The sequence below is a fragment of the Equus przewalskii genome, chromosome 22, assembly GCF_037783145.1.
Source record: "Equus przewalskii isolate Varuska chromosome 22, EquPr2, whole genome shotgun sequence".
NCBI lineage: Eukaryota > Metazoa > Chordata > Mammalia > Perissodactyla > Equidae > Equus > Equus przewalskii.
The window spans coordinates 35036332-35048681 of NC_091852.1; the positions used below are offsets into that span (position 1 = coordinate 35036332).

General features: G+C 37.5%; 1 protein-coding gene across 6 annotated transcripts in view; it reads left to right on the top strand.

Moving 5' to 3' along the window:
• Window positions 1–796: 796 nt before the first annotated feature.
• CNTLN (centlein) overlaps window positions 797–12350 on the top strand; it is a 321501-nt gene continuing 309947 nt past the window's right edge. For all 6 annotated transcript variants that reach the window (XR_011531332.1, XM_070589744.1, XM_070589742.1 and 3 more), the window contains exons 1-2: window positions 797–1355; window positions 8195–8283. Coding sequence is in view for 5 of the 6 variants with exons in the window: in XM_070589744.1 (XP_070445845.1) it covers window positions 996–1355; window positions 8195–8283 (449 nt within the window). In the remaining variant the exon portion in view is untranslated. The remainder of the gene's footprint in view (window positions 1356–8194; window positions 8284–12350) is intronic.

The window sequence follows — 12350 nt, forward strand, 5'->3', positions numbered from 1 at the left end:
CAGAGCTAGCTTTTGGTAGAACTCTAGTGTAAGCTCAGTGTGCATCTCCTTACTAAATTCATCAAGGGTGAGACGTAAGGACAAAGAAAGAGAAGGTTATTGCCTATTTGAAGTTTATAAAGAAAGAAAGCAGGAAGGTAGAAAAAGGGAAGAATGAACAATAAAGAAAGCTGGTCTTGTTTCTTTAACCACACTCTAAATTACTGATTTCAAATTGGTCCAAGGACCCAAACCATCGGGCCATGTGGGTCACACTGGCTCTGATATTCAGCCAACACATAAAGAAGCTGACAAAAATTCAAAGGAAAGCATTACTTTTGCAAAACAAAAGACAAAGGGTGCATACAGGATCATAATTCAATTGGGAAACCTGCCTGATAGTCCCAACTCAGCACAAGGCTTTCCACGTCTCCTTGACATCAGTCAGCTGGATGTCGGCTATACCTGAAGCAGTTTTGCTAAGGGGTGTGAAGAAAACGCTTAAGTGTAAAACTTATTCCCTGATCCTCAAAGAGCTTACAACAGCGCTGGAGAGATTAGCCGTGTAACTAACACTCCAGGGCGGTCAATGAAACGTGACAAACGAGTTGGCAGGGGCCTTGAAAGCGGAGGAATTCACAGTTAGGGATCATTTGGGGCAAGGGGCTTGTCAAGGAAGACTTTAAGAGGTGGGACGTTATAGACTCTAAGTGGCGAATAAAGTTTTCGATGGGCGGGAACTCACAGCATTGCCTGCTAAGGACTCAGGCTGGCCACGCCAGGGCGCGCGCGGGGCCGACAGGCCTGACCCATCGGGCCACGGCGCGTGCGCAGCCCGAAGCTCGCGCCGGGAGCGCGGCCCGCGGGATGCCCGCCAGGACCCGCGAGCGCGAGACCCCGCGCTCGAAGGCGGGAAAAGCCTCGCGCATGCGCGGCTCGGAGCGTCGGGCTCGCCAGGATGGGGAAGGGGAGGTGGAGTTTCCAAGAGGGAGCTTGACCCGTTAGCAGCCGCGGCCATGGCGGCGCGCTCGCCGCCCTCACCGCTCCCTCCGCCCCCAGAGCGGCGTTTGGGACCCTGGTCCCCACGTGTTGGGCGGGGAGCTGTGGTACACACAGTGTCCTGCGAGGCCACGGGGCTTGCCGGCGGAGCGCGGGAGGGCGTCGTGGACAAAAGCGATATCTCTTTGCGGGGCGAAGAAGGGTCAGGGGGCCGGCGAGGGCCAGGGCGGGCAGCTCCGGCTCAGGCTCCCCTCCTCAGCGCGCCCGCGGGGTCCAGGCGGCTAGAGGGCATCTCGGTAGAGGAGGCGATGGTGACCCGGACGCAGCTGCTAGAGGACGAGCTGAGCAGCCTAAAGGAGGAGCTGGCCCTGTGTCAGGTATCGAGGACTCTGGGCGCCGGCCTTCCCCCGGCGGCGGGGCCGGGACCGGCGGGGACGTGCGCCCCTCTCCCTCTGCCTTCGGCTGCGTCGCTGCGCGGGTTGGGGACCCACCCGGTCCCGCCCGGCGGCCCTCCCTCCCGGCTCCCGCAGCCAGCCCGGCCCGCTGCTCGGGGCTGGAGGGACGCGGCGGCCACACCGCCCGGGCTCCCGCCCCTGTCCGGACGCCGGCCGGGCAGAGATCGCCTCGGCGCCCTGGCTTTGGTTTAATTCACTAGCGTACCCCCAGAACTTGCAGTCACACCCCAGTCCGTCCCCCAGAAGCCCAAGTTCTCGGTCGTGACTGTAGTGGTACTTGGTGCCGCAGGAGTGGAGTGCCATCCACCAGTTGAAATGTTGAACAGGAAAACACTTATTAAAATAAAAACCATCGATGAAGGAGCCTGTTTTCGATTTTCAAACCCACAGTTGCCCTTGTTCTTAAGTTAACTGAAGTCGAACTTAAGATGTAAACACAGAACGATAGTTTTTAGGGAGTCTCAGGCCGGGAACTTTCACACACAATAGATGATGCCTGTTCCTTGTTTATTAACCAACTGTACTAACTCCATGGTCCGTGAGTGAGAAATCTCACTTTCATGTCAACTGGCCAGTGAAAAGCATTTACTAAATCAGTTGCCTGAACTTTATTTTCCTGGCATTTGTAGAGTTGGTGCATACTAAAGACGGCTTGGCTGTACTCACGTTTAGAGAGATTTGGTTTTCCTTTAGTTCTGCAGCCTTACCACATCTTTTGGATTTTACCAGAATCTTTAGACAGGGTGAGGAGATTAAATGTTGAGAATTCACTCAGCAATAGATCTCTGAGTAACTGCTTTCAAGATAGAACCAATAGGGACTGCTGAACAGCAAGGTAACTTTATGAACGGTATCAGTTTAGATTAATAAGAATTCATGAAATTCGTTGTCTCTCATATTGGGTCCTTTTGCCCCTTTTGTAGGTCCTTGTTGATTGTGTCAAGGCTATAAAAACATGACAGTCTTGTTGAAATTAAATATGCCTTTGCTTAAACAAGTTGGGGAGATATTACGTGGCTGCTCCTGTTCATTATCCCGTTTTGTATTCTTCACTGGTTAAGGAGGAAAGGGATGAAATAAAAGACATAAATGGACATTTTATCATCTGCACACTTCACCCTTGGGTATTTTAAAGATGTGAACCCATGATAAAGGCCTTTGTGACTTTGACAAGTCCTAAGATGCTATTTGCCCCTATTCATTCTGCCCTACCCCTTGCTCTGTTTCCCATAGTTATACCCTTAGCTGGCTAAGGAGCCAAGATATTTACTTTTTATGAGTGACTTGATTAAGGAAATCAGTCTGTTGGAAACTGCCCAATGACTCCCTCCCCCAAATACATTCACTGTTATATTCTTTAAAAATATAGCTTCAAACATGGTGTTGGCCTTTGTGACCTTGGACATATATGAACTAGGAAGATGATGGAAGTTCTTTAGGCAGATGTAAGAATAGAAATGGTCATAATTAGCCTAGAACAATGGTTCTTGAGATTTTTATAATGTTGACACTGTTAGATGATCATAGGCATTCCAGTAATGTTAGATGAGATTGGCAGTATCCCATACTATAAAAGTTTAGTCAAACCATACTCTTGCTTTTGGGGAAACTTAGGCGAAATAATAATTGAATTCCTAATTGTTTGGTAAAAAAGCATTGAAGTAATTAAGCATTCACTTTTACATCTTTTTTTATTTGTTATTCATTTACTGATTCAGGTAGAAGTCATAGTACCCTAGAATATATAGCATTAACTCTATGTTTTTTGAAACTTTCAAAAATGGTAACCCAAAATAAGAAATTCATTTTATATCTCAACCGAGTAAGTATACACACATACACATACATATAATTTAAGAAAGAATATTTACCCTGTGTGTTATGAATTCTGATATTTTCTTTTAAATTCTATTCTTTAAGAAAATGCTGGTCAGATCTACTAAATTAATTTCACAATCCAGTAATGGGTCAAATATACAGTTTGGGAAAAAGAACCCTGCTAATTAGTCTCTGGTCATAAGTAGAAGTTTCACTTAGGTCAGTTGGTTGTTTTCCACATTTAACTTAATTAGAATTCTTAATTAGAATGTCAATGGAGAAAAAGAAAGTTTGAGTGATTCCATGTACCATTCTACTCCATGGGAATGACTCAGAATAAGCATGTGATAGAAAACAATCTCAGTTACAAGTGTTTCTCTTAATATGAACAGCTCATCCTATTCTATGTGATTGTAACACGTATTTAGTTAAACGTTTTTTTTCATATGGCCCCAGATTAGCAAGCAACATACACATAATGCTTAGCTGAAGAAAACATGATTAATTTCAACATGGGGAGAAAAACTGTCTATATTGGACTTACTGAGGATAGGATGTTAGCTTCCAAATGTAGCTTTTTCCTAAGGAACTTTCAAGGGTGCTCCAAAGGATAATTTTAAGTCCATAACATTTATGCCTTATTCATTGATTTAGAACGTAACTTCACCATACTCTTAATTTTGATTATATATTTCAAAATGTGTTCTATTTGTGACGAAGGATGCTGTGGGTATGTAAATGTGCACATTTATCATCTATAGAATGCAAGATGAGAAAAAGTAATGTTATATATGTGTAATATATGTGTATACACATTTATATTTGTGTGTGTACGTGTGTATATATATATATGTCAAAGCTTAATTCCTTTTTTACTAGCGGTCAAGAATATTTACGAAACCTAAGAGCCAGTTTTGGGTAAAAAATTATTTAGGGCATTTAAGTGAAATATATGTTCATTATTCCAACTTTAATGATGAAACTAACTTTCATGAAGCATATCATGTTGGAATTAAGAGTATATGACTAGAAAACTCAGCCAGTTATATTTTTTGTTAAATATTTAGATGTGTTGAGTATATGACTAGAAAACTCAGCCAGTTATATTTTTTGTTAAATATTTAGATGTGTTGAAACCTTGCCCAGTCATTCACAAACAAAAAAATTTTGAGAACATATTGTATAATTGGAATCCTCACCATTGTCAGTAGCTGTGTTCTAATGAATCTTTTTTGTGCAATTATTTTTCATAATAATTTATTGAGTGGCTATTTTGTGCCATACTTTGTAATTAAACTCCTTCCATTGTCTTCCCTTAGTTCTGATAGGCAAATTATTTGTTTAAATTTAAGAAATAGTTTTCATATGTTTGTGGAATTTATTCCTTCAGTAGAGGTCAACTGAGGGCCTATTATGTTGCCAGACACTAAACTAGGTGCTGGAAAAGTAGTTATGTGATGAAAAAGACAATTTTGGGTGTCTATGTCTGTAAAGTTGACATTTATTTCCATGCCAGCTGATAAGTGAAAGTCAAAGCCAATCTACCGCTGAGATAATTTAGACCCAAATCTCCTAGCATTTAGTTAACTCTTTCATAGGCCAACTTTAATAAACTTTGTGAGAGGGAGTAGGTTTTTTAATTTAAATTTTAAATTATTTGATTCTGTGTGGAAGTTATGTGATAAGAATAAAGAATTTTATAATGAGAATTTTTAATCATTTTTATTTTTAATTTTTTAAAAAATATTTAAGTGCTCAAAGGAAGGGAAAATATAGGAAAATATAAAGAGAATGTGATTGGCAATAGTTTCCTTGTTTTAATCATGTCTGGAATAGTTTGGAACCTAGTTTTGTGTCTTTTCGGGAGGGCTTTATTTCTTTTTGTATATGAAAGAGGGTCTTTTTAGTAATTAGAGGTATAATCCACGTTTAAGACGCTATACCATTTAAATAACTAAAACATTCACAAAAATGAGTACATAAAATAGTCCAACAATCCATTCGTAGCATTTTATTGCTCGTAAAAGAACTTACTTAAAAAAAAAATCAGATATCACTTAGACATTTGAGTATTTTTAGGTGACAAAAATCTGAATAATATTGCTAACCATAAAAAAAATTAATAACTAAAGTTTAAACTAAAGAAACTTGGAAATAGAAAATTCTCCTCAAAATTACTTCTGGGTATAAATTGTAATTATAAATTAGTAACAATGGAATGTTTCTGGAGGAGTCTTCTGGTTGCTTTTTTCTCTGGCCTCTATGATACAAACAGCTTAAGGAGAATTTGTTGTTACTTTCTCTTTCTTGGGGATTGAAGAGGAGATGTGGAGTAAACATTAACCATGACAACAACAAAAAGAAAGAGAAAAGAGAAAAAAATGTATAAATTAAGATGTAAAGACTTTTTCATCAGATATTTGTTGATTTCTTACTATGTCCCTTTCACTGTGCTAGAGCTAAGTCTTTTATTAGTAAACTATACTTATTTAAGCTGAAGTAACTCAGTTATTTTATAAATGTTGAAAACCTACTCTTACATTTTTACTTATATTAATCTTTCTTGCCTAGTATTTTAGGTAGAAAAGTTGAGGTGACAATACATATGAATCTTTGCTATGTTGTTTGGAGCAAATTATAAGATATATTTATAGATAATATTGGTTTCAAGGGATTTTGTAATTTCATCAACATAGTTTTTAAAAATAGAGATGTTAGAGCACATAATGTTGCATTAGCTTTCTTTCTCCTTATCTTCACTGCCTTTCAAACAGGTTATGACATGTGATGTATATATTGACATTTCTTGTCTTTAACTTGAATCATTTTAATATACAAAGCTGAATTCTTGCTTCTAAAGGGATAAAGTAAAGCATGATATATAAGAATAGATAAGGTAGTACTTTCCAGTACTCAGGCTATCCAAAGTCTTTAAAAGTTTTTAAAAGTCTTTAAAAAATGAACAAACAAAACCCTGAATAGATCAAAGATTTGAGCATTAAAAAATGAAAACAAAAATTTTAAAAGAAAGTATGGGTAAATATATTTCTAATCTGGGAGTAGAGAAGACCTTGCTAATTGGTATATAAAATCCATAAGCCATAATGGAAAAGATGGGTACATTTGAATATATAAAATTAATAACTCCTTTTTGCCAGAAATCTCCATCATAAATAAAATTAAATAAGCAACAGCATACTGGGAAAAAATATTTGTCACGTATTTGGTAGACATAAGTCTAATTTCAAGATTTCCAGCAATAATTCTTATATTTCATTGGCAGAACTTAATCACCTAGCCCATAGGCAAGAGAGGCCAGTCTTTTAATTGGGCACCAAAGAGCCAAAATGGTTTCTATAACAAATAGGTAGGGGAGAATGGATGATGGAGGCAGATACAAATAGAGATATCTGCCACATAAGTAAACCCAAACAAACAACCAAACAAATATAGTATTATAAAATGAAATGTGCTATGAAAAAAAATTAAACAGGGTAAGGGGTTACCAGAGACTTGTGAGTTTTGGTGGGTATACATAGAGTAGTCAAGGAAGACTTCTCTTGAAGAGGTGACATTTAAGCAAAGACCTGAATGTAGTGTGAGAATAATCTGTGTAAAAATCTGGTAGATGGTACATGTGCAAAGGCCCTGGTAAAAGTACAGCAAGAAGGTTAGTGTGAACAAGGTGGGAGAGTGACAGATGAGGTTGGAGAGGTGTGTATTGGGGCCAGATACTGTGGGGTCTTTTGAGCTGGGTAAAGAGTTTGGATTATTTTCCTAATCTGAAAGGAACCCAGTTAAGGATTTTGAGCTATAGGGAGGCTGGGGACCATTATGGAGAGCTAGGCAAGAGATGGAGTTGGCTTGGACTAGGATGACGATGGTAGAGGTGGTGAGAAGTGGCTAGAATTGGGGATATTTTGTAGGTAAGGCCGATAGGATTTACTGGTCCTTTGGATATAAGTCCGACGAAAAGAGAGTGACCAAGACTGATTCTTAGTTTTTAGGCATTTGAGCAAATGAGTAGATGGTGGCGTCGTTTTCCGAGATGCAGAGAAGCACGTTTGTGAGAGGGTAGGAAATCAAAAATTTTATTTTGGATAAATTAAATTTGAGATACCTATTAGGCATTCAAGTGGAATTAGAGTAGGCAGTTGGAGATTCAAGTCTGCACCTAAGGGTAGAGGAAAGGGCTAGAGATAGAAATGTGGGAGTATGTGGGAGTCATCAGTGTAGAGTTGAGATGTAAAACCATGGGACTGAGTGAGGTCACTTAGGGCAGTGGTCCTTATTCCTGGGTGCACAGAATCACCTAAGGAGCTTTTAAAAAATAGTGATGCTTGAACATTACCTGAAACCAATTTAATCAGAATCTCTAGATCATCACTATTTAAAAAAAACTCCGAAAGCAATTCCTAAGTGTCAGCCAGGGTTGATAACAACTGACCTAGGCATTGAGGACTGAAATTGTCCATTATCCATTGGGTTTGGCCATGTAGAGGACCTTGAAAAATGATTTTAGCATAATAGTGGGGAGGGAAAACTGACTGGATGAGGTTATAGAGTGAATAGGAAATGAGGAAGTAGAGATCGTGATTATAGGCAACTTTTTCAAGGAATATCACTGAAAAAGGAAGGTGAAAAATGGAGCAGTAGCTATAGGGTAATTTTGTTTTAGAGCGAATTTACCTTGATATTTAGCATTTCAACATTTACACCCTAAAATGTAAGTGGTAGAAATAGTAAAAGTGAATGTGGGTTACCAGTGTAAGAACTTCTTAAAAATAAAGCTTTCCTGCTATACTTTTCAAGAATGTATTTTGTAGTTGTAGAACTAGGGATCAAGTAATTATTTTTTTTCATTTTTTAATTTTATATAGCGTCGTGTCTTCCCTGATTTAGCTACAAAGCAATACATTTAAAATGTCTTTTGTTTCTTTAAGGCTGATAAAGAATTTGTATGGTCTTTGTGGAAACGGCTCCAGGTGACACACCCAGATCTCACACAAGCGGTCAGTTTGGTTGTGGAAAGGTGAGCTCCCAAGTTATTTTTTCATGAGTATTTGGTTTGTTGAATTTGTTTCTCTTCATTATTAAAATTAAAACCTGGCGTTAATCCCATGAAGAGATTCATTTGACTTCCAAATGAATGTGAGCATGGTATAATTATTGGATTTATTTCAAGGGGTGTGAATTCACCAAGTACAAATAGGCCATATCTTCTGCTCATATTCTGATGTATTTGGGAAGTTTCCAGGTAAGATATAAAACTGTGACTTAGACACTGTGTGTGTGCCTTGAGCTATTATAGCTCAACTTTAAAAATTGGAGAAGTCCTTGTTGTTTGACTTCTTACTCCGAGACTGCCTCTGTTGGCAACTTCCTAGACATGGCTTAATTTTCCCCTAAGATAATTGTAACGTGTACTTGAAAGCCTAGGATGACCTTGCCAGAGTAGAATAAGTGTTCTGGAATAGGTTGAGGGATTTCACTTATCACTCTGTATTACCCTGTAGGGAATGCCCAGTCATTTAACTATAGGTTATGGAACCTCTCCTTGGTCATTAGAAACAGTGGAGTGATGCTGGTTACTCCTTATCAAACATTAGGTATACAGTGGTCCCATGACACTTAGCACAGCAATTAAAGCACTTGCTTTCCTATTAAATGGATTTCATTACATTTCCTAAATGAGAAGCTAAGCATATGGATGTCTTTTCCTTTTTCTTTATTGGAATCATGATTATATAGTATGAATATCATTTTTCTGATCACTTGAACTATATTTACCTTTGGAGTGTCTAGCCCTGGGATCATTCCAGTATTGTCTGGAATTTGACTTTTTAAAATCTGGGGTATACATACCTATGTCTAACTTTACCATCCTTGGTTATTGTGAATTCTTAAAATAGTATAATCAGTTTCTCCTCCTGTTGCTTGTGTGTTTAATTTGTCAATCAGTTTTTCCCTTTTGATGATCAGAATTAAGTCTTTTGTTGAAGTACCCTGTTAATCAAATGATCCTGATTGAGGATCATCTCAATCATCCTTGAGATGAAATGGGGTCACTCTCAGTCTCACTCTGTTTTTTCACAGAATATGCCTTCCAGAAGATATAGTCTTGGGACTTCAGTTGTCATTTCTGTGATTCTTTCTTTATCCCCCTCTCCTTTTATTTTTATATATTTTGCAACTTTCTAATTTATTTTTTTAAACTTTCTAAAGCTATCTTTAATTTTCACTTTTCTCTTGGTTGAGACAGAAGCAAATATTAAACTATCATAGATCATTTTTCTCATTCTTTGTTTTCTATTTTTCACATTTTATAATATATATCTTCATATAAAAGTATATATATACAATTTGTAAATAAATGTACATATATTGGGGGTGGGTACTCAAAAGCCTTTTGCTGATAAAATATATAATGGAAAATTTTGAAGATTACTGCTTTACAGCTATGATTCTCAGAATTTTAGTGTGCATAAGATATACTTGGAGAATTTATTAAAATGTAGATCTCTGAGACTTTTCTCTGACCTACTAAATCTCTAGGGATGAGGTCCAGGAGTCTTTTTCGAATAAACTTTCCAGGCATTCTGATGTTGTAGTCAATAGATCACACTATGAGATACCTTGGAATTTGAGTTGACTTTTGAAATTGGAAACTTATGAGTGGCATTTATAGTTTTACAATTACGTAAATATTTATTTTGTAGAGAACCATCTAGTATGTTTGGACCTTTTGAGAGGGAGAAATGGTATGCTATTCAATCTATATTTGTCAAAAAAGAATATTCTCAGTATCAAAGTCAAATATAGACTGTCTTTCTGTATAGTCCATTAGTTACCCAAATGATGCTATATTTAAGTCTGTATAGTATTTGTTCCTTGGTCTTCCTGGACAACCTTTTTTAACCTGTGGAACTTCTAATTGCCCTTCATTTCTGCTTTTCTTATTGTAAAGATGTCTGTGTTGACATTTGTATAATGGCCAAAGACATTCTTCCTTGGGCCCTTGGAAGATGGTATGAATTTAGACCAACTGCTGTTTAAACCTACTCATAGCTGTCATCCCAGGATTTCTTTTCATGGTACTCTTGAACTAGTTCCATAGTTTCTATGATCCTACATCTTCCTTTTTCTTTTTGTTGGATTATGTTTTCAAAATTTTTTCTCAGAAAAGATACACAAGTGGTTCTACTTTCTAACTTCTTACATGCCTGAAACTGTCTTTCTTTTGTTCTTGTGCTTGATTGATACTTTAGCTTAACGTAAAATTTTACGTCCATGTAATTTCCCTCAGACTTTTGACAGTATAGCTCTGTTATCTTCTTTTAGCCTGTGGTGGTGCTACCAAGTGTATGTGATCCCAATGCAAGTGTGATTCTTATTTCTTTGTAGGTAGCTTGCTTGACACTTTTAGGACTTTCTCTTTATATGTGATATTGTAAAATTTCAACATCATCTATCAACTTGAGTCTTTTAAAAATTCAACCTCAGCCTCTGTTGGGCCCTTTCAGTCTCCAGACTTAAGATTTTCTTTGGATTAAGGAAATATTCTTCTGTTATATTTTTTCTTCATTGTCTGTGTTCTTTTTTGCAGCACTCTATTAGAGGCTGGATCTTGGGGATTTGGCCTTCTATTCTCTCATATTTTCCATCTTTTTATTCTGTCTCCTGAATGGCCTTCTTACTTTTTCTTCCATCAGTGAATAGATTTTTTTTTGCATTTGCCCTATTTTGTTATTTGGATTAATTTTAGAAATCAAATTTTTACTTCTAAGAAATTTCTTGTTTGATTTTTCCTTTTTCCTACCAGTCTTCTTTAAAAGAATAACTTTTTAATCTTTCTGATGATAATTTTTAGGTTCTTTTCTGTTTCTTGTATTATCTTTGTTTTCTGTTGGGTAATCTCTGTTTGTTCTTAGTCCTTTTCTTTAATGATGATGGTTTTCTTCAAGTGCATGATGATCCTCCACTAATTGTTTGTATTTCAATGAAGTTCTATGTTGCTTAATATAGATAAGTTGCTTATGATGGGTTGGCTTTGCATTTTTCTATACCTGTTTACTAGAAGGCTTCTCCTCTGAATGGAAAGATTGACTGTAGGCTTTTTGTAAGGGGTCGGGGAGGGGACTATTGACAAGCTTTCCTGAAGGATGTATGGCAGATGGGTTTCACTGTAGAGAATGAGAGTTAGGCTCTTTAGTCAGTCCCTTTTCTGATTGTATTATTTGCCCCAATGAGCATAGTAGGGACCTTGTGAGGCAAATGGTTGTTTTGAAAGTAGTCTTCAGCCATTTGCTGTAGGCAAATGCTGTTCTGAACATAGATGAGTGAGAAGCCCAGCTTTTTGGTAAATGGTTCTTTAATTAGTGATCTTGATTTCTGTCGGCTTCAGCTCTCTGTGCTTACTAATTGGGTATTTATAGCCTCTCTGGGCCTCTTCCAGAAAAAACAGCTTTCTCTTCCACTATAGACACTATTTGGCTTGTGGATTATGATTTTTCTCAGGGTTTGTCTCTGTCTTTCAGATATTTGTCAAGTTTGTGGTCCATTTTGGATCACTTTTTTTCTTTTCCATGCTGATAGGGGTTTATTCAGGGTGGTATGATTTGGAGATGTCAGTGTCACATTGTCAGTTCATCATCTTCAAGAAGGAGTTATAATATTTTTAGGAGTTACAATGTATTCTGTTATTTTTATATAACATATTTATGTTTAACCAGTGTCTTGTTGTTGTACATTAAGGTTATTTAAAAAAAATTGTATAATGATGCTGCAATGAATGGCCTTATGGATGAAGCTTTGCCTGCATCATTGGTTTCAACCAGTGGTGCTACTGACTTAGTGGACAGAGGCTGGAATTACTAAACCTTGTGAAATGAATAGGATAATCCTACTCAATTAAAGACTTATACCCTCCAAATGCCATTAGTAGCCTTTTGGAAAATGCTGAACTTATCCATAATTCTTTATTTTTTGACTTTTTGGTACTTTAGTATATGTCTTTATAAGTTTTTTGGTAGGATGTCTATATGCATATGTTTCTGTGCATGTATTTTAATTTTTATTACGAAAAATTTTAATTAGTTG